Below are 23,804 nucleotides of genomic sequence, written 5' to 3'. Positions count from 1 at the left end.
GAGTTTCCTAAAATGCTGCTCTCAAGTATACGATTTTTTATAATAATATTTCAAAATAGTTATTTATGTTCACTACTATTTCTCACCTTACTTCATTATTCCAATTTTGAGCCTGCTCAGATCTAGTGGTCTGAAAGCTTACTCTAGTACAAAAGTCTTATCTGAATTTTTATTTCTTAATGCAAATTAACTCTCTGTGCCCATCTCCGCTCCGTGGTGTACTATCAGCCTAGATGTAGGCCATAAACCAATATAACCTCATTTCGTAATGCCCAGAAATCACGATACACAGTTAAGCTCTATTTAAAAGAACACAGAGACAATAAAAAGGCATGCTAAGTAAACTTCACACCCATAAAATACTTCAGCTAACCACTTACCCCTAACACCGAATATGGAAAACACTGTCACTTGCCTGTTTACAAATTCGACTGCATACTTTCAGGAGCCGCCTTTTCAAACCGCTCTAGTTGGCTAGCTTGTAGTGCTTGTAAAATTTATTTATCCTGTTGCAGTTGTCTTTTTTCCTTTTGTTGAAATTAATTTGCATGTTTTCTTGTTTATTTTGAATAAATAGTTGTTTTGCCAAACGAAATCAAACAACAACAATATCGGCACTGTATTAAATTTGATTTCATTGCTTGTTGTGACATACTTTCCTTTCATTGACTCGAAATTTTGTCAGCTTCGAAATTTCAGCAGACATAAAATGCATTCGTTCACAGACCTAGACATATGTATGCAGATATATGACTGTGAGATATTGCTTGTAAAAAGCACTTGCTTCGGTACATATGAATATGCAATGTTTATCAACAAGTTCGTATGCATATAATTGGCATGTATTGTTTGCTGAAATATGTTAATGAATTTTTTATTGAGTTCAATACGGCGTACACTTTTGTGCAGTAGTAAAGTTTATAAACAATACTGCTTCTACCGTCAAATATCTTTATAAGTTGCTTGCTTTACAGTGTGCATAGCTAATGCCACCAAAGCCTGGCTATTGCATTAAAGTGACCAGTAGTTGGCACTTGGGTGAGATAACAATTTTATTTTCAAATCTATTTTAGTTTCCACTTCCTCACTCATGCTCAAAAATGCAAATGTTACGCAATTTCAATTGAAATTCTTTCACTTTTTTAATCATTTCAGTTTGCTTTTCTTAATATTTTTTATTTGATTTATTGGAATTTCGAATGACGTCTCGTTACACTTTCCATAGCCACTTGGCAAACCAGCACTACTTACTGCACATCTTTGTGGTTTTTAATACAGGGTGCGCTGTATTTTATATGTTTTCAATTGTTCCGGAATTGCTATTTGGTTTGAGCTCATAAATGGTTTGGAGATTGCTGACATATATTTTACTTTTCGAACAACCTCAGAAAAAGAGGTTAGGTTAATAAAATGTGGAGTTTTTGAAGTGGCAAGTCAAAATCTAATCTATATAAATAGTTCCAAGCACAGTATGACATGATGCTGCTTCTTGTTGAAAAAAGTAATCAAAAAGATCTTTTTCTGGCATTATGGGTCTTCAAATTCCAATGATTCCTATCCAATGCTGTTTTTTGTTTGAAAAAATAATGCCATCTAGTGGCGTTGCATGGATCTTGAATAGTTTTTGTGTTCCCCAAAGATAGAAAAAATATGCATTTAAACGTTGCCAGATATTGTGAATTGATTAGATTAGCACAACTGAACCCACTATTTTCAATGACAAGATGACGTATCTTGTATTATTTATCATTATTCAATATCCACTAGTTTTTCACCAGCTGAGTCAAAATTTTCATACCTACTATGGAATGAAATCGATTGAAGTTACATTTAGCTTAGATTAAATAAGTTCAGTCCTTTTAAGGTCTTTTTCGTTGAACTTTTATTTAAAATTTTTAGTATAGAAATATTAATTATTTCTTGCGCTGTATCGATGTTCGAAGTACGCGAAACTGATCAGAATTAGAAGCTCCTTTAATATCTCCTTTCCGCTTTTTTGATATTTATTCAGTGCTTTATAAAAAGTGTTATAGTGATCGGATTTAGTTCAAATATACGCAGTTTCGTTCGATAATATGTTTCCATCTAGACGTCAACTTCATAATACCCCCCTCGTAGAAGCCCCCACCTAATCCAGTTGTTCGCAGTAGGTGGTAGAATTAAGCGTCTGGCCATATGGGAGCAGCTAATAGTGGATGGTTCCCATGCAATCCCACCAAACACACAGCAAACCCTTCCTGGCCGTCAATCCCGACTTGGCCACTGTTTGGGACGATTCACCGGCCTTGGACCACGACGGTTCTCGCATGATATTGTCGTATTTGATCCATTTTTCGGCGCTAGTCACCATCCGCTTCAAAAATGGGTCGAATTCGTTCCGTTTCAGCAGCATATTCGGTCAAATCATGCGGCACCCATACATCAAGCTTTTTTGTGTAGTCAGCCTTCTGCAGATTTTTTAAAATGGTTTGGTGACTAACTTCCATCTCCTGGGCGATGTCACGAGATGCCACATGTCGGTCTAACTCGATGTGTTCCATGATTTGATCGGTATTCGTCGCCACAGGTCTTCCGCCGGCTGGCTTATCCATAGTGTCGTTTTCACCAGCTTCATTGAAACCATTCCCCCGCAGTTCAAAGTGATAGAGTACCATTCCCCAAAACACCATTAATCTCACGAAACGTTTCTCTAGCGGATTTGCCTTTAACGAAGGAAAACTTTAAATGAGCGCGAATTTCGGCATTAGTGAACTCCATGTTTACAGTTCTATAACTATTGGACTCAATATCCAAACTAATCATGGATAGCGTCGTTTTGTAGGTTATGTCAAGACCTTTCAAAGATGTTTAGTAAAGACGAAAAGGCGGCAGTATATTTGCAAACCTAATAAGAGGAGTGGCGCGCTAAAATCGATTCGGCTATAACCGGCTAATCGGTTTTAACGTCAAAAACATACATACTTTTACCAACGATATATATGAGATAGCCTCACATATGTTTTCTGTATCGCAGAGCAGTTTTATTGTGGTTTGAAACCTTAACGGAACAAAGTTCATCTTTTGTTCTTAAGCCTTTTCATGGTAGAAATTTATTTTCGAGATTCGCCGTTAAAGAAACCGCCGCTGAAAAATTCTCCAATTAATTGGATTTTTCACTGACATCTCACCATCAGAAACGCTGTAAGGTTGAATCGGCGGAATTCAGAGGATGATGAAACATTAGAACATGAAAATCTCCGAAAATCCAATCTTTTTAAACTTATTTAAGTCAGAAAAGTAATAATCCTTATTCACCTTTATTAAAGACAAGTATTTTAAACAAAAGTATTTAGTTTTTTTTAAATGAACTAATTTCATCATAATTGTCCTTTAATTCCTTGAACTGACATTCCACGCAGTTAGCTTGTTAATAAATTTTCTTGGAATCATATTCCATAGCTTAAGATCCCAACGTGTTACATGTGATTACCAACAACAAAAAGCTGCCACAAATATTTCATTTTTATATTTTCTCTTCTCTATTGTTGCGGTTTTGACTAGCTGTAATAACATGGAGAGGAAAGAAATAGCAAAATGAACATGTGGAATGTGCTGTTGTATGTGTTGGCAAAATATTTTTAAATGTATGTACAGCAAATTGACATAACTGTTTATGCTTGTGTATTTGCTGCTACTTTCCAGGTGGTTTATAACGGTTAATGTGAACTTGTAGCCCCCGAGAGGTTTACAACGAAGAATGTGTAAACTTGCAATGATTTAAAGACACATACTCGTAAATATAGTACCTATCTATGTATCATACATGGACCTGTAGTTGTCATTCAGATGCAGCTGGGACCATATCTAGTTTATTTATTAAGAATTTTTGCTTAATTGTCCAGTTATAAATGATGGCAACACTCATTACAAAAGTTTAAGAGCCCTGATCTTAGATAGACTTAAAATCCTTTAAAAATAATTTTTTTTAGTAAAATTCTATTTATTCATTAAATTTAGTTCTATCGATACACTGTTTATGGTAATCTCACAACTTTTTGATTCCTTTTTATACTCTCGCAACAAAGTTGCTAGCAACAAAGTTGCTAAGAGAGTATTATAGTTTTGTTCACATAACGGTTGTTTGTAACACCCAAAACTAAACGAGTTAGATATAGGGTTATAAATAATATACCAAAGTGATCAGGCTGAAGAGTGGAGTTCAAATCCGAATGTCTGTCTGTCCGTCCGTCCGTCCGTCCGTCTGTGCAAGCTGTAACTTGAGTAAAAATTAAGATATCTTAATGAAACTTGGAACACTTATTTCTTGCCACCATAGGAAGGTTGCTTTCGAAAATGAGCAAAATCGGACCACTGCCACGCCCACAAAATGGCGAAAACCGAAAACACATAAAGTGCCATAACTAAGCCATAAATAAAGCTATGGTAATAAAATTTGGTATGAAGGATCACACTATGAAGGGGCATATTTTGATGTAATTTTTTTGGCGAGGTGGGCGTGGCCCTGCCCCCAAATAGGTTTTTTGTATATATCTCGGAAACCAATAGAGCTATATAAACCAAACTTTCTGCAGTCTTTTTCTTTAGTCACTTCTTAATACTTCTTAAAAATGAAAGAAATCGGATAATAACCACGCCCACCTCCCATACAAAGGTTCGGTTGAAAAGTACTAAAAGTGGGTTAACTCACCAACGAATAACGTCAGAAACACTAAATTTCACATAAGAATTGGCAGATGGAAGCTGCACTCAGATTTTTGTACAAAATGGAAAATGGGCGTGGCGTCGCCCACTTATGGGTCAAAAACCATATCTCAGGAACTACTCCACCGATTTCAATGAAACTTGGTTTGTAATAGTTTCCTTACATCCCAATGATATGTTGTGAAAATAGGCCTAATCGCTTCACAACCACGCCTACTTCCCATATACCAGAACTTTGAAGACGATCTGAATCGTTTACTTTACAACACATAAAGTGAGCACTAGTGAAGATATCGGAACAGAACTTTGCACAAATACTGGGGCTATAGTGTGGCAGCCCCATTCTAAAAATCGCCGAAATCGGACCATAGGTTTTTAAGGCCCATATATCGAACACGTGGACCTCGGTGCTACTAACCTAATATTAGGGTTTCCAACTTTCAATGGACTTTATACAATTATATATATATAATTATATACTCATAATATAAATAAAGTTAAATAAATAAATTGCGAGAGTATAAAATGTTCGGTTACACCCGAACTTAGCCCTTCCTTACTTGTTTAATTGTTATTTTGCTTCAAAATAGCTTTAAGTCTCTGCGCCAAACTTTCTTTATCAAATTTTTATCCATCGAGTTTTTGTTTGAGAATAGAAATAAGTCACAAGAACCAGAGAACCGGGTGGATACTGGAGCAATACGAATATTGTGCATTGCACTGATAAATTGATGGAAATTATTCCATGCGGATTCCACAAATATACTCGTTATGACGTTGACTGCGAACTATTTGGCCTTGGACTCGGTAATCGCTTGCCTTGCCTAACCGGTAACCGGATTAACCGGATAGGGTATTTTTCGAATAATAATATTCGGTTTGCAAACTCTTCGATTAATCGCTCATTTTCGACTATCAGGTTAACCATTCGTTGTTGACTATTCGAATAGCACGAGTTCATTCATTTTGTTATTTGTATTGAAAACAGTCGCAATGTTACGACTATTCGAATAGTATTGATCGTTTAATACTCATACGAACGGTTACAAACCGGATATTCGAATAATCGGTTTCCAGGTTATTCGAATAATTTTAAGAATCCTCATTTTTATATTGGATTTCTCAACTGGTTAATCATGAAAACATCGAGTTAGACCGGCATATGGCAGGAGATGGGAGTTAGTCTCCAAACCATTTTAAACCATCTGCAGGAGGCTGGATACACACAAAAGTTTGATGTTTGGGTGCCGCACGATTTGACGCAAAAAACCTTCTGGACCGAATCAATGTCTGCGATATGGTGCAGAAACGGAACGAACTCGACCCATTTTTGAAGCGGATGGGAAGTGGCAACGAAAAATGGATCACATACGAGAATATCAAGCGAAAACGGTCGTGGTCGAAGGCCGGTGAATCGTCCCAAACAGTGGCCAGACCGGGATTGACGGCCAGCAAGGTTTTGCTGTGTGTTTGGTGGGATTGGAAGGGAATCATCCACTATGAGCTGCTCCTATATGGCCAGACGCTTAATTCTACCATCTAATGCGAACAACAGGACCGCTTGAAGCAGACGATCGACCAGAAGCGTGCAGAATTGGTCAACAGGAAGTGTGCAGTGTTCCATCAGGACAACGCCAGACCACACACTTCGTTGATGACTCGTCAGAAGCTACGACAGATCGGATGGGAGGTTTTATCGTATCCACCGTATAGCCCGGGCATAGCGCCAAGTGATTACCGACTGATATTGTCCGATACATATGGTATAAAGCCCACCGGATGTTTGAAAATCCTAATATGTATTAGGTATATTGGAGCTAGTGAAAGTTATGACCCGATAGTACAACATAGTATACAACACGTTAGTATAGATATTTAACGTCATTTTCGGTAAGGTAGAAAATTATCTATTGGAGCAGTGGGGTTCATGTTCAATATCTGGGACCTTGAAAATTTATACTCCGATTTTATATGAGTGTGAAGTTTTGTTCCGGTATCTTCAATGACTTTTAACGTTTATATCGACGAATTAGCTGGAATTCAAGATTATTTTATCTTGGAATCAGGAGTTGTTGCTAACCGATTTCGCCAATTGATAATACGAGGGTGTCAAGAAAATAGCATTAACCAAATTTCCATGAAACGGTTGAGTGGTTCCTAAGGTGTGGTTTTTGACCCAAAAGTGGATGACGCCACGCTAAATTTACCTTTTTTATAAACGTCTTTTCTGATTTTCTTCTTTTTGTGCTTCTGACGATTTTCGTTAGTGAGTTAACACCCTTTTAGTAGTTTTCAACCTAACCTTTGTATTGTGGGTGGGCGTGGTTATTATCCGATTACACCCATTCCCATGATGTATAATCGAATGCTAAAGAGAAATATGTCTAGTAAGTTTGGGTTATATAGCCTAGGTAGTTTGGCAGATTTATACAAAAGTCTATTTGTGGGCGGTGCCATGCCCACTTTTTCGAAATATAATACAAACAACTGTTAAGTGAACAAAACTATTATACTATGTGCAACATGTTGCAAGAGTACAAAATTCTGACACCTCAAATCTGATACACTTTTCATAACGTTTGTGCAAAAGGGATCTATTTTGAAAGAGTGTCATAGAAAATTTTGGCCTTAGTAATATTACGCATTTTAACTTTAGTAGGCCCCCAAAATTCAAATTTTTCCATGTGAAGAATACATCTATGTATGATCCCTGTATTGAATTGTGGTTCAGCTAAAGTTTTTTAGATAGCTAGATAACACAATTGGATATGAATCATGACAACGCTGATTCTGACTTCCAAATACAATATATATGTACATATGTATGTGTGCTTATGAAAGTGCTTTGTATTTGTAAATGCCAAAAATTGGTATAAATGAATTTAGAAATTCAATTATAAAATTGTACGTGCTACCACAAGTCTTGTGAAGGCAAAAAGTGTTGCTGAGAGTTATAAGCAAATAAATTTTACTCTGAGCTACTATATATGTTTGGGTTTTGTGCGCTGTTTGCACAAATTTCTTATGTGTATGCGCATAAAATTTTGCAACTTTTACGACATTTTATTTGGCTGCAGCACACATGTGGCACACAGCATATGTAGCGACTGTAAACTGTTGCAAGTAAGAAATCACCCTCAAGCTGCTGTTTGTAAGAGTTAATATGCCTGTGAATGTGTGTGTTGTTGTTGTTGCTGCTGTAAGTATTTGACCTTTTTGTTTGTGCAATAAACTTTGTAATAAAAGTGACAAGCCTGTAGACATGTATACAGTACGTATTTCAGGAAGGTTCTTTATATCACGGTGTAGCGCTGAAGATGAACATATTTGCCAGAAGAGATATACGGCTGTGTGCGTGTGTGCGTGTGTGTGGGATAAATATGTTTATAGTCCCACAAGACATTGCCTTCCGTTTCCTGCATCTTCATCTTAATGTGCTCACCACTCTTTGTCGGTTTTAATTTCCTGACTGTCAGCCAAGGCTGCAGTGATATACGAGCATATATGTAAGTATGCCGCACCGGTACTTCTTAACATATACATATGTACACATTTCCTTTGTAGTGAAACATTGCCAAACCGGTGTTTCCATGCACAGCTCACCTTTGAGTTTCGCTTTGCTTTTTCATGTTTATTTCAATTATTTGGTTTTTGTTAATATTTTTTTTTTATTTTTGCTACGCTTTCAAGAAATTATGTATATGTTGCAAGTCTGTTTTTTCGTGTTATGTTGCAGCAAATTTCGTTATGTTTTTGTGACACTTGAGGCATAAGCGTAGGGTAAAGAGCAGCTTTTGTGCTCCCTGTGCTTTGTCATGGCTTCTTTTTTGGCGACTGTCTCAACAACAGCTTAGATGTGTCAACAGCACCCGTTGTTACATTATCAGGGTCTTCCAAAAAGTCGTTTATATTTGAGGGTTAAAGAAGTGCTTAAGCGCATTCTAAATAATATAGTGCTATCGAAATAATGATTCCAACTTTGGACTCAATACAATATATCGAATATACATGTATGAAGATCGATCTTTTAATTGATTTGAATATTTATTCCGAATTTCGAGATAACCTGCTTAAAAATGATTGAACCACAAGATAATAGACCTAGAAATTCTAGATCGAAAAACCGCCTACGCTTTGCGTCATTTAAAGGCATTCTTCGAAAAGACATTGATATTCTAAAACAGGTAATAAGTTCGGGTCCAACCGAACAATTCGACCCATATATTCGGCATAAAGTTCAATAGAATAACGAAAATCATCATAAATAGTATATGGGGATTGAGGTAATTCCTGAACCGATTTCACTCGTTCTTACCACCGAGGTACAGTATATCGAAGACTATACGCTCACTTGATTTTATATTACCTATAATCAGGTATATGGGAGGTAGGAGGTGTTATGCCCCATTTTATTAATTTTTGAAACGGAGACACACTATTAGACGAAAAAAATTTCCTCCGAATTACTTTAAATTATCTGAGGGATATACCGATATTTTCGGTGAAAAATTACCATAAGGCACAGAGTTCTTCATGTTCGATATCAGGACCCTTGAAAAGTCATGATCCGATTTTGACAATTTTTCCACGTGATGTCACAGCTCAAATACAGTATTTGTTTAAATTTTTATTCCGCTATCTTCATTGGTTCCTAACGTATGTATATATTACAAAGTGAACGAATCAGATGGAATTCAAAGTTGAGTTATATGGGAAGTAGGCGTGGTTGTGAACAAAAAACCTCTTTGGGGACAGGGTCACGCCCACTTTAAAAAAAACCATCCAAATCGCTTCACGGACAGACGGATGGACAGACATCCGGTTTTCCCAGGTTGGCACAACTGTCAGTCACTATTCTCTTGCCTTTGACCTGCTAGTGTCTTATATTCTCGCTTCGATAATATGAATCTGAATGAGAAAAATTTAAGAAGCAGGAGTGGAGAAATATAATTTAGTACACAATACACTGTATTCACTTCAGGTTACTTCAACGGCCGTTGAATCGGCAAGATCTTTTATAAGGTCCAATAGGACCTATGGAATTTTTGCCCAAACCCTACCGAATAATGATGATGAATGATGAGGTTTTTAGCGAGTCTTTAAAAATATTTCGAGTATTTTTGAATTTAGTCTTACCTTTCTTGAAATTAACAATTTTCAGATAAGTTAAATTTGATATTTTTTCTATTCAATAAGAATAATACCAAAAGATTAAAATTGAAAGGTTCTAAAGGATGCGGATGGTATTGACAAACGAAAATGGAAAATTTTTCGCGTCAGTCTCGGTCTTGTCGGTGTTTTGAATACATGTCTGACCATGGAGACGTATCTGACTGTCACATGTAGTAAAATATACTTCTAAATAGAATTGAGTAGAGTTCTGATGTAGAGATATTCTATAAGAGTGTACAGCTACTGGCGTACGCCGATGATATCGATATCATTGGAAACAACACCCGCGCCGTTAGTTCTGCTTTCTCCAGACTGGATAAGGAAGCGAAGCGAATGGGTCTGGTGGTGAACGAGGACAAGACGAAATATCTCCTGTCGTCAAACAAACAGTCAGCGCATTCGCGTCTTGGCTCCCACGTCAAAGTTGACAGACATAACTTTGAAGTTGTAGATAATTTCGTCTACCTGGGAACCAGCATTAACAGCAATAACAATGTCAGCCTGGAAATCCAACGCAGAATCACTCTTGCCAACAGGTGCTACTATGGACTAAGTAGGCAATTGAAAAGTAAAGTCCTCTCTCGACGAACAAAAACCAAACTCTACAAGTCTCTCATCATTCCCGTCCTACTTTACGGTGCAGAAGCGTGGACGATGTCAACATCCGATGAGACGGCACTAGGAGTTTTCGAGAGAAAGGTTTTGCGGAAGATTTATGGTCCCTTAAGAATTGGCAACGGCGAATACCGCAGACGATGGAACGATGAGCTGTATGCGTTATTCGACGACATAGACATAGTCCAGCGAATAAAAAAACAGCGGCTACGCTGGCTAGGACATGTTGTTCGGATGAAGGTGCTCCAGCTCTGAAAGTATTCGATGCAGTACCCGCTGGTGGAAGCAGAGGAAGAGGGAGACCTCCACTCCGATGGAAGGACCAGGTGGAGAGAGACCTGGCTTCGCTTGGAATAACCAATTGGCGCCAAACTGCCAGAAGGAGAGATGCGTGGCGCGCTGTTTTGGACTCGGCTATAACCGCGTAAGCGGTGTCTACGCCAGTCAAGAAGAAGAAGAGAAGAGTTCTAATGACACATGTAAATAGAGTCTCTTTATTCTCGTACAAGCTTATAGCCTTTTCGAACAAGGGTTAATTGAATTTTTTAGATCGATTTACCGTACAAAAGAAAAATCTTATTTTTCCACATTAATATTTAATCGAATACAAATCGAGTCCAAACTGGATTTCAGCTTTGCGGGTTCTTGTCTTCGCTGTAAGTTTGGCTGTGTTTATTGATAAAATAGCAATCAGCTGTTGAAAATTACCAACTGCTTATGGACAGCAAAACAAAATGTATCACAGCTAATCGTTAATCGCAGTGCGAAAGGCAAAAACTGGTACTCAATTATAATCTTATTGCATTAAATTAATTGGGCTGTGCGAAAAGGTTATTGGTGAATTATTTAGCTAATTCAGCTCAAGTGAACCCAAATATAAAACTTTCATAGTTTAGAAAGCGGTAATCCAAAGGCATTACTACCTTCCCTGATATGTCATAAAGCTTAAATTTGCCTAAAACTTTCCAGAAAATCAGTTACCAAAAAGACAACAATATAATAATTCCGAGAATCTTACTCAATATCTTTCACATAGTAATAAAAGCAGTACATTTGTCACTGAGATTTCAGATGGAATTCTTCATCCATTCTTTCTCAACTACTTTTTAAGTAGTTTTTGAGTTTAGTTTCCTTTGACATTTTTTCAGTTTCCTTCCATTTCGTTGTTAGTTGTCTTCATTCACAAATTTTATACGGTGTGGTTGATTTGTAAATGCCTTACTACAGCTATTTGATGCCGGCAATTCTTTCGTCAAGTACATAACAGCATCACAACTTACTCGCAAAATACCTAAAGAGCTAAGCTACATACTTATACCGAAAATATTTTCGTTTTGTGCAAATGGCATTTAAACGTTTTTAGCGATGTTGGCTGAAAATTTGTGCTGCTCTTGCTGAAATTCTGTCTACATTTTCGTAAGTTTCTTATTTATTTCAACTACATCAGGCACCACTTTTGTATTTGTAACTATTTTTTACCAAACGTTTCCTCATGCTGAATATTTCAGAGTATTATACTCATCGACTTTTTTCTCTCTCTCTCATTCTCTAACAATACTTATTTTTCAAGAGCCATTTTTAAGTGTTTTACTCAACAATTTGCACTTTCAAGATTCAAGAAATCTCTTGCTTTTTCACGCTTTCATCGCTCCTTTTTGCCATCTGTCCTTATGCTAATACGCTTACGTACTAATGCTCTCTACAGATTTTGTCGTTTCTACTGTCACTATCGTAATGCTCATCCTTTCGCTTTCGCTCTTCCTTGACATATTTTGACAGTTGTGAGTGTCTGTCAAAATAAGTTAGCTTTTCAAGTGATATTTTTTGAACGGCAATATGAATTATTATATTTTGTCCTTTACTCTCGGATAGTAGGTATTCAGAAGTAGTTGCTAAAGAAAATATGTACTCCTCTAGTATTTAAGGAGAATCAAATGAGGCATTTTCGAAATTAATCGAATAGCGGATTTTAAGACTCGTCATAGAGGTTGAAAGATTAGAGAACGAATGTCAAATTGACAAGATAAGCATATCATATATATATCAATATGGGTATCAAACTGAAGGTATATTGAAAAGGTTGTATTAGGTTGGCAAATACCGCCTTTTTGTCTTTTGAATTTCGCGGTTATGTATAAAGCGCTACAGAGCTCGTATCTGGAGATACTATACATATTTGAAAGGTCGTGACATAACCTACAAAACGACGCTATGCATTATTCGTTTGGATATTGTGTTCAACAGTGTAAACATAGAGTTCACTAACGCCCAAATTCGCGCTATTTTAAAGTTTTCCTTTGTTAAAGGCAAATAGAGGAACGTTTCGTGAGATTAATGGTGTTTTGCACAGGGACACCAGGGACACCAAGGAAGACCTGTGACGACGAATACCGATTAAATCATTGAAAACATCGAGTTAGACCGGCGTGTGACATCTCGTGACATCGCCCAGGAGATGGGAGTTATTCACCAAACCATTTCAAACCATCTGCAGAAGGCTGGATACACAAAAATCACGCATGAGGAACGAACTCGACTCATTTTTGAAGCGGATGGTGACTGGCGACGAAAAATGGATCACATACGACAATATCAAGCTACAATGGTCGAGGTCGAATGCAGAATCGTCCCAAAACAGTGTCCTAACAGGAATTGACAGCCAGGAAGGTTTTGCTGTATGTTTGGTGGGATTGCATGGGAATCATCCATTATTAGCTGCTCTCATATGGCCAGACGCTTAATTCTACCGCCTACTGCGAACAACTGGACCGATTGAAGCAGGCGATCGACCAGAAGCGTCCAGAATTAACCAACAGAAAGGGTGTAGTGTGCTACAAGGGCCACATACTTTGTTGATGACTCGTCAGAAGCTACGGGAGCTCGGATGGGAGGTCTTATCGCGTCCACCATATAGTCCGGACATAGCGCCAAGTGATTACCACCTGTTACTGTCCATGGCGAATGTCCTTGGTGGTCTAAAGTTGAACTCAAAAGAGGCTTGTGAAAAGTGGCTGTCCGAGTTCTTCACAAATAAGGAGGGGACTTCCACGAGGGGGGTATTATGAAGTTGTCGTCTAGATGGAAACAGATTATCGAACGAAACGGCGCATATTTGAACTAAATCCGGGCGGAAAAAAGGGGAGGGGAATATTTACCAAACCTAATAATGTTAGCAAATTTTGTATTTTTTCTACGATCATTAAGAAAAATATTTTTTTATTCTATAATTTGAATTAAAAAAATGATTGCGAAGGATCGCCACTCACAAAATAAAGTATATATTCCGAATTTTTTATAGGGGTTCCGCTGAAACAAAAGATACTTTAAAGAACTGTAAATAAAATGGCATCACTTAATTTTGGACTATCAAAAATTGTTCTCTATATTAAGAGATTCAAACGTATATAGTATATGCGTACATACATAAGTAATAGAGTTATTTACTATAACGCATTTAATAATTTGAAAAGTTATCCACATACATTTTTTTTATAATATCTGAAGCCTCATTTCTGTTTCTTTCCAAACTTTACTCTTTCTCCCATGAAAATAAGCAAATCGCAAGTGAAAATAAGTTGAAAAACTTTGGATAATAAAAAATTAATAAGCCAAAAAGCAGTAACTGTACTCAATGCGCTTGAAGTTGTGTGCATTTGTAGGTTTACGTCTTACGAACTTTCGTGTAATTAAAAGCCGCTCAGTTGAAGGAAAGAAGTGAATTACGAACCAAAGAAGAGAAACGCGCGTTGCCGAAACCAGACAAAAGAAGTGAAATTTCCTATAGTAATTAAAATATTTTCAACGCGTGCCTTTAACTTGCGTACTTTCGTACTTTGCGACGCTGCTTCGTGTGCTTTTTTCCCGCCGAATTTCGCCGGAAGATAAATACTTAATGTGAGTGCAGGCGCTGCAACTCAGGATCAAAAGCCACTTAAGGCGCGTGCAAGTGGACAAAAAAGCTTTAATAAAGCAGAGTCTATATTGTACATATAAGTATATAAAAGCACGACGATAACACTTACATATCGATCACACTGCGGGGGAAGGAGTGAAAGCGTCTATGAGTTTGCTCGAGCATCTTGAGTGTGCTAATTTGCCTTGACAATGCCGAGAGTTGAACTGCACTTGCCTCGGCGTTGGTGTTAAACATTTCTCGCCCATTCTCCAATTTGTTGCATTTTTTTCGTCTGTCCTTTTGTCATATTCTTTGCCAGCACATTTTCCTGGTTAACGCTTGGTTAGTCTTTTAATTCATTTAGTAAAATGAGTTAAGCATAAATAAATTTCTTTGGATTAAGTCTTTGTTCGCTTGAAAACAAAACAAAGAACTGTGTAAAGTGACAGGGACAGCATGAAGAACATGAAGTGTCGTTGAATAGATTTGCATAAGCTTGGGTACATTTATGTAAAAATCAGTGAGTGTGTACTGAGACCAAAGTGCTTTTGAAGATAATTAAATAATAATGTTAAATTTGGTTATTTTATATTTTAATGGGAATATTGTTTTTGATCTATAAGGGTTTACACGCAATAAAGAAATAAGAAGCAATAAGAATATAAAGGAATAAATTTTATAATTTAAGAAAACATTTTGAAGAATATCGGGATAATATTTCGTCACACAATCTTTCATTGTCATTTTAAAGAGAGCTCTCCTCTGGTTTCGTATTGAGGCCGTGAAGTAATAACAGTGTCAAACGCACTTCGAAAATGATAAGGGAACAAAATTGTCATAATATCTAATTCTATCATTCTTGGTATTGGTAACAATGAAAGACATTTTCAATAAAACTTTGGTTCGCAACGAAGTTGCGCAAGGGTCTCTCTAGTTTCGCGAGGCAGCTCGAGATCTGTGTCTGCAACGGGGGGTGTTGTTTCGCCAAGTACGCCATTCACGAAGTAGGAGTCAATGAAGGTGTTAATAGCTTCTCTGTGAATGGCGTTCAGTGCTTGTCTATAGTTAGTCGCATCCGAAGTCCTGTCGGTATAGTGTTTTAGGTCGTCTACGTGTTTCAGGAAGGTACTCTTGATGGCTCTGGGAGGCGGCTCGACTTCCAGCAGGTAACTGCAGGGATAATTTCTGCGAAAGCATTCCAACAGAAACTGCTGGGTAAGCATTACGATATGCTCCTTGACAGGTATGATGTTGACAGAAGGCTGTGATATCAAGCGAAATGAAATCGTTGATAACTAAAAAAATAAACCTATTAACTTGAAAACCAAAATCTATTGAGGACTAAGTTTGATCTCTTTGTTCTCCGGTTAATCACTTACATCAAAAGCTATAAATTAGATTATAGTGCGTTTACTTTTTGGCTAAGGTGCTCATATTATTAGACTAGGTCTATCATCTATCTCAGAGATTGAATAGCGTATATGTCACAAAGATAAAAAAGGCCATTCAGTAAAAGTGGATTTTATTTTGGGTCTTGGACTTCAATTCTTCGAGATATGGCATGCTTTCTTGTAATCAGACAAAGTTCCATTAATATCTCTTCTGTTTTTACTGACTTTCCATTTGAAAGGTCCTCCGAATTACTATACCAGTTATTGAATTCTTGCTTTAAGAGCACCTAACGAGCTGCGATATGTTCGTGCAAGGTGTTCACTCTTAAATGGGATCCGTGAGGTAGGTTAAGATTCAGTAGAATCTGGCAACATGTGATGTTTCTATTCTCAATATGTTCTTAAAAAATAGATTAGAATTCCGCTTTCTTTTCAGCCAGGAGTTCACTGTTTAAACTAAATTAATTATATATCCGAATATGGCATTCTCTAATAATTTTATAATTACTTAATATCAGATCCATCCGGTTCTTATTGAACTAACACATGTAGTAATGATAATAACAATCCGTTTTCCTATAGCTTGGAATCAAGTTGGAGATTTGGATAGGGCCTTGAGTGTGTTTTTTCGATGTAGAAAAATATTTTTTTCTTTTAAAATGGAATGAAAAGATTATATTAGATGTTTCCTTAGTAACTTTTCGGCCTTCGCTTATGCTCTTCGATACATTCAACTTAAGAATCTTCGAGAGAGAGAAAAATACATATGAAATAGGTAATAAGTGGAGAGGCTTGATTGTGTATATTCCGTGTTGGAGCTTAAGGGTCCATATGGAATAAAAAAATTAAGTTTCTAACTACCAAGTACTGGGCAATTTAGCAATTTTATACAGATCAAGCTTCAAGTGTTATCATATCAAATTTTGTTTAATCGAATTAAGAAAAAATAATAAAACACCACCTAGGAACTTTGGGAAAATATATGTAATATATAGCCTTAATAAGTTTTCTCCATTCATAAAATTAAACATGAAAACACTTAACTTTATAATCCGTAAATGACGCAAAAATGTAAAGTTTTTTGCACAAACTCTGTTGTGGCCTACACGTTGAAGGATAGTAAATGACCCACCGTCTCGCACTTTTAACAAGTAATGTTGTTGTTTATTCTCGCAACTGAGCTCTATAATTCAAACTTCAAAGGCTCATAAATATTAATGGTGACAAACCATAACAAATTGCCGCATGGACAAAACGAAGCAGCGAATGTGCGAGAGATACTATTGCGACGAGTGAGAGAGAGAGGACAGAATTGACATTATCTCGTTGTTGTGTTGTGTTGTGTTATGACGAAAAAAATAATTAAAAATAGGAATTAAACAACTTCTAAAGAAATCCAAATAAAGTTGGCAAGCAAATTATACCGTGAAGAGAGAGGGTGTGGAGTTTAGTAGACAAAAAAATAAAATTTCTGCTTAAAAATGCTAATACTTAAATTATTATACGAAAATTCATAAAAAAATCAAGTAATTAATAATTATTCACATTTTCTTTTCTTTCCAGCCTACTAACTATGTCACAATTACCAGTCATCGCGGCAGCAATAGCGGCATTGTTGGAGGCGGTGTTGGTGTTGGCAACGAACAGCTTGGCGACACCACCGATGCTGTGGCTGAGACGGCGCGCATCAAACAATTGGTCGGACAACTGCAAAATAATCTGTGCAATGTGTCGGTGTTGAGCGATCCCGATTTGGATTCTTTGTCGAATATGGATCCGAATTCGTTGGTGGACATAACGGGCAAGGATTTTATGGAGCAATTGAAGGATTCAGGCAGGTTAGGGGGAGAGGCCCAGATGTGGTGGTTATCCCCCCCACAATCTTTGTCTCGATGTGCTTTTTTTTCTTTTCTTCTATTTATCTTAAATTTATCAATACGAGGAGAGTTTGATATATTTGTGAAATTCGTTTCATAAAAAAGAGCATAAAGTACATGGAAAAATCGAGATAATAGAGGTTTTTCGATATTTTATTATTGTGTTATAAAAAATGCTCATCAACAATGATTTCACGGTTTTATTGATTTCGGAAAGTCATAAAGATATCAAACTGTCCCCGTTTGTAATAATACATGTAGCTTCATACGCCATATATATATTACTATATATACATTTTTATAATTATTTATTAACTATTATGATTTATTTGAAATGGTTTTCTTAGCATACAGAGGTAGCTCCAATAGGGACTTCTATAATATGATATCAGTGTATAGCCGATAGATGTAATATATAGCTTTTCCAAAAGAAGTCCTTAAGAATGTCTAGCAGTACCCAAAATTAGTGACTGCATTAGTGGGTGCTGCTAAAGAGTACACTGAGACTATAACCTATCTTTACAATCTGAAATGGTTATATTATGGTCAATTTGTGTAATTTTTCATCCAAGCGCAATATGTTGGATGGTAAAATATTCATGCAAAATTTATTATTTATTTTACTGAAGTTAAGCCATATCGACAGATCCGTCCGGATCGGTAAGGACCTCTCTGAGCCGTTCGATACCAAACGATGCTTCAGACAAGGTGACTTCTTCAATCTATTGTTGATGAAAATAATATCAGCTGCAGAGTTAAATAGAGAAGGCACAATCTTCTATCCATATCATTGGGAACAACAACCGCACAATTAGAAGCGTATGAATCTGGTAGTGAACGAAGATAAGACGTCATAAAAACGCCTGTCATCAAACATACGGTCAGCGCATTCGAGACTTGGTCCTTACGTCACTGTTGACAGTCATAACGTTGAAGTTGTAGATAATTTCGTCTATCTTGGAACCAGCATTAACACCAATAACAGTGTTAGCCTTGAAATCCAACACAGATTCACTTTTGCCAACCGGTGCTACTTTGGACTGAGTAGGCAATTGAAAAGTAAAGCCCTCCCTCGACGAACAAAAAATAAATCTTATTTATGGTCCTCAGAACATTGGCAACGGCGAATACCGCAGACGATGGAACGATGAGCTGTACGAGTTATACGACGACATTGACATAGTTCAGCGAATAAATAGACAGCGGCTACGCTGGCTAGATCATGTTGTCCGAATGGACGAAAACACTCCAGCTCTGAAAGTGTTCGATGCACTACTCGCTGGAGGAAGCCGTGAAAGGGGAAGGCCTCTACTCCGTTGGAGGGACCAGGTGGAAAGCGACCTGGTTACACTTTGGATCTCCAACTGGCGCCGAACTGCTATGGAAAGAGAGGAGTGGCGCGCTATCATCGATTCGGCTATAACCGGCTAAACGGTTTCAACGCCAATGACATACATACATACAAGTCCTTCATGATTCCGGTCCCTCTTTATGGTGCCGAAGCTTGTACGATGTCAACATCTGATTAAACGGCATTAAGAGTTTTCGAGACAAATGTTTTGCGGAAGATTTATGGTCCTCAGAACATTGACAACAGGCGAATACCGCAGTCGATGAAACGATGAGCTGTATGAGTTATACGACAACAAAGACAAAATTCAGGGAATAAAAATACAGCGGCTATGCTGCAAACACGCCAGCTTAGAAAATGTTCCATGGTTCGGCGAATCAAATAGATATTGGAATTCTTCTCCATTAAAAGCTAAATTGAGTTGATTAGTAAAGATGCGGGTCCAATTCATGTTACATCTGGGCCTCTCCCCCTGTCATAAATTTAATTTAATGCGTTAAAGTGGTTAAATTGTAGATGATAAGCAAGTCGCCTTTTGGAAATTTTTATCTAAGGATGTAACATATTTGAGTTAAAGTTGCGATTTATCAAAAATCTCGCTCTTCCCCTCTCTTATGTCTTGTAATAATATCTCAATAATTCAATAGCTTCTGCAGATTGCTCTCGAATGTTATATTGAGGTTAGTTTTACGAGACATGTAACGCGAAATCTTTTAAACGAAAACCGCCTGACTAAAAACATGTATTGACTTTAATTGATGAGTAATTTTGGAACAATAATTAACAGCAAAAGCACATTTTCAAAGTAAATACTTCTGAAGAAACTAAAAATTCACAAAAGCGATAATTTAGTATTTATTTTTACTTCTTATTTCTTTGTGAATTTTTGGCATCAAAGCGAGCTTCCATTAGCGCTTTTAGGCAACCCTTTTTTCTGCGCATCAAGACAATTTATCAATTTTTTGATAAATGTGGCGGAAGGATACGGGCTGGAATTTGATATTTCCTTTGCAAAGTCAGCCGTTGACGGTCACCCGGCACAATACTTTATTCATAACGTCAAATGGGCAGAGATTTTATGGAAAAATTGTGAAAATGCGCAAAAAAGGTCGTGCAAAATTGGCCGAAAGTGATGGCCAGCAACCAGGTTGAAATAGATAAAATGCGCTGCCACCGAAAAAGGAAAAGTGTAATGCAATTTGTAGCGCGGCCTATGAGAGGCGGGTAGTTTATTGGTGGACTATGTAGCTGGTGTGAAAAATATGCCGACTAGCACACTCGTACATATGTACTATATGTGCTTGGTTGAGGTGAGTTGAGGCGGACGTTGTGGTAATGGAAAAATATGCGACATGACACTGGCGAATGAATAATGCATCATGTTGCCACGGCTGCTGCTGTCACGGCAGACCAGTACAAGCGACGGCTTAACCGACAGCATTGCAATACATGCCCGGAGCGGCAGGAGTATGTGTTGCATGCAACAAAAGCCGGCAGCTACAAATGATTTAATAAAGTGTTATAAATGGAAACGTTTTCCACACACACACACACGCACCGTAAGGGCAGGTGAAGAGGTCGGTACCAACTACCCATATAACTTACTTAGGCACAAACATATGTTCGCACTTATGTAACGGCATACACGTGCAGTTATGCAATTAAATACATTACAATGCCAACAAAGCTTTTCGCAGCCTTGTCGGCGTCCTTTGAGCGTGAAAATGTGAATGGCTCGTTGGATGTGTGCACTACCTTGCTATCGCATAATAGCATATACGTAGCACAAAGCCTCTCTCGCAGACACCGTTATGCTTTCCCGCAGTCAATCATTTGTGGCGCCTGTTCTGATGGTCAGCTGTCGTTTTCAAGGCGCTTACCTTACATGGCTGGGAGCTGGGTGCGTCCCACAGGTCTGTTCTATCTGCTTTTGTGGCAATGTTTTTTGTAAATATGCTTGTGCAACTCTGTATATATGTATATATGTGCGTCTGATTGCTCATTGAATAATGAAAACGTCATCTGCATACAAACCAGATAAACAGTTATACTTTATCACACAAAGGATAACACAGCAGGCATGTGTTTGGCTGGTTGCCCACAAATTTTTAACTGAATGTAGCGGTAAATGTACGTGGGCTCTATGTAAAGTATTGAAACCAGAGATTTTTGCATATAAAGTCGAAATATTTTATCCTTAAAAACTGTTGCTTGGAAGCGCTAGTTCGACAGTTAACATATTGAGATTCTTTTACAACATGTGGCAACTCGTTCGATACATTTTTAGGAATGTTTCTTAAAGATATTTGGTTTGCTCTCAGCGCAGTATCCTTTAGAGAGGTGACGATCCACTAAGATAGTAGAGCGGGGAGGGAATGCCGGTCCTCACTATAACTTGCATCGGATCACTTCGTAATCAGACTTGGGTGCTTGGAGACTTTGGGTGTCTGGCCATAGCGGAATCAATGGAAATTGCTTGCTAGGCTAGGTACGTCTGTCTCACTTAAAGTGGAATAGGAATAAGTAGGAATACCACTATCCTCTTGTAATTTACTTCTGGATGGATGAGTCTCAGCTGAACTAAGCAACCACTGGATAGTCACTAGCATTTGTTCTGTAGTAAAATCCTTCTGGGCCAAAGCAAATCGAAAGAGGCCTAGGGAACTTTTCACCCTCAGTAAGCTCAATATTTCCCTATTCATAGAGGTTCTAACTGGCCATTTCCCCATCGGGATTCACGCGGTCAAACTAAAAATATTATCGGACGAAGATGCTGGAGTTGGATGATGTAGAATCTTCTCAACATTTCCTTCAAGAATGCATCGCCTTTGCGAGGTCGGAACAAAAGTATCTTGTAACTCACTTTGTAGTGCATCCTCGCGAATTAGCGGATATAGACAACCTTGTTGTTTTGAATACCCAAGTATTATAAATAATTTTCGAGCCGATCCCTATAAGATTATCATTGAAAATTGCCTTCCCCATCTATTGACTACTAAGCACAAATACCTTTGGGTCACCCACGTATAACTCTTAACCATATACAGTACATATTTACGTATATACCATAATAACATATTTTTCCTACGCTGTTAAATGCAAAAATACCGTTAAATTAATGGTTTTATACGGTGACTGCGTTCACGTGCTTTTAAATGGTTCGCATAAAAAATACACGACCTCATCTTTAAATATACGCTTTTGTGCTTCTCCTTTGCTTGCTTGCTGATACGCTGCTTTTTGATTATAATGTGTGGTTTGAAAATTTAATTTTTTTTTCACAAGAAAACACCGTTAATCGCTGGTACATGATTGGCTGTTGTGGTCGCTTGAATGTGGGTGCTGTGCTAAAGTAGAAACATTTCGCTGAAACGATCGTTTTGAATGACGTTAATGAGTTTTTGTGCTGCGTAACGGTTGTTTATTTTCTCAAATTGAAAATTGAGAAAGCTTTTTTATGTTAAGTTGTCGGAAATAAATTTGCAAGTTTATAGTATTTTTTAGAAAATTCACATATTATGGTCAACGGTTTTTGAATGAGTCTAAAATATTTAGCGAATGGAAACTGACGTTAGCAGCGTGACATATGACGCATTTTGGGAGTGTTTGGTAGATTGTTATTTAGGTTTTTATTGGTTTATTAATTAAGTTAAGTATAGGCAGTCCATTTGATATGATATGTTAGTGCTTGCTTGAGCTCGTCAATAGTGCGAGAACTTTTGGCGTTCGTTTTCATTTCAAAGTAATCTTTGAAAAATAAGTCTTTCGAAGACAAATCTACTATCGTACTATGCGATCAGAATTTAAATAATATATGTTTCCAAAGCATCTTTAACTAATTCATTCGCTTAATCAAGGTATCCGAACTTTGTATATGCAATGTCTTACTCGCTATTCCAAAACTTCGGCTGCCCCGTTTCAAACGATTCATCTGTAATTATTGCCAAATAAATTTTTGCAAATATCTCAAATTTAGTCAATATTATTTTAGATGTGTTCAGCTGAAGCTCAGTAAAACCTTTTGAGCATATTTAAATGCAGAGAGCGTCTACAGCGACCTTTCCCGATATCATTTGATCTAATTGCTAATTACGTTCGTCGTGACCAGTATCAGTTTCGTTCATATTTCGGTTCAAAAAAAGCAAGCTAACTTCGACTAAAGGAATGTCAAAGACGTGAAGATTAGTTATAAATGTGTGTAAACTGGACGCTGTTATAACCATCCATACGGCCATGGTAAGGCTGATTATGACATATGGTATAAGAAAGAGGTAAAGAGTATGGTTTAAGTCCACAAAGAGCAGTAAGCATATGTTTCAGTGAAGCGCTCAGAACAATGCTAAACCTGCCGCTAAATGTTATTCTGTATTTACTGCCCATAGAAATATTTTTTTAGCGGCTTCTTCTTGTTCTTGACTGGCGTAGACACCGCTTACGCGGTTATAGCCGAGTCCACAACAGCGCATCTCTTCTTCTGGCAGTTTGGCGCCAATTGGTTATACTAAGCGAAGCCAGGCCCCCCTTCACTTGGTCCTTCCATCGGAGTTAAGGCCTTCCCCTTCTTCGTCTTCCTCCGGCGGGTACTGCATCGAACACTTTCAGAGCTGGAGTGTTTTCATCTATTCGGACAACATGATCTAGCCAGCGTATCCGCTGTGTTTTTATTCGCTGAACAATGTCAATTTCGGCGAATAACTCATACAGCTCATCATTCCATCTTCTGCGGTATTCGCCGTTGCCAATGTTCTGAGGACCATAAATCTTCCGCAAAACCTTTCTCACGAAAACTCATAGTGCCGTCT

The 23,804-nt window shown here is 37.6% G+C and overlaps 1 protein-coding gene across 1 annotated transcript in view; it reads left to right on the top strand.

The window, feature by feature from the left end:
• The window catches only part of LOC105216930 (DNA fragmentation factor subunit alpha), a 99,499-nt gene that overhangs the window by 72,307 nt on the left and 3,388 nt on the right, over window positions 1-23,804 (top strand). Inside the window, exon 3 of the mRNA XM_011191692.3 lies at window positions 17,338-17,612. Coding sequence (XP_011189994.2) covers window positions 17,338-17,612 — 275 coding nt within the window. The remainder of the gene's footprint in view (window positions 1-17,337; window positions 17,613-23,804) is intronic.

Source organism: Zeugodacus cucurbitae, chromosome 6 (assembly GCF_028554725.1).
Source record: "Zeugodacus cucurbitae isolate PBARC_wt_2022May chromosome 6, idZeuCucr1.2, whole genome shotgun sequence".
Taxonomy (NCBI): Eukaryota; Metazoa; Arthropoda; class Insecta; order Diptera; family Tephritidae; genus Zeugodacus; species Zeugodacus cucurbitae.
The sequence above is the reverse complement of the archived record's forward strand: the minus strand, read 5'-3'. Positions and strand labels throughout refer to the sequence as shown.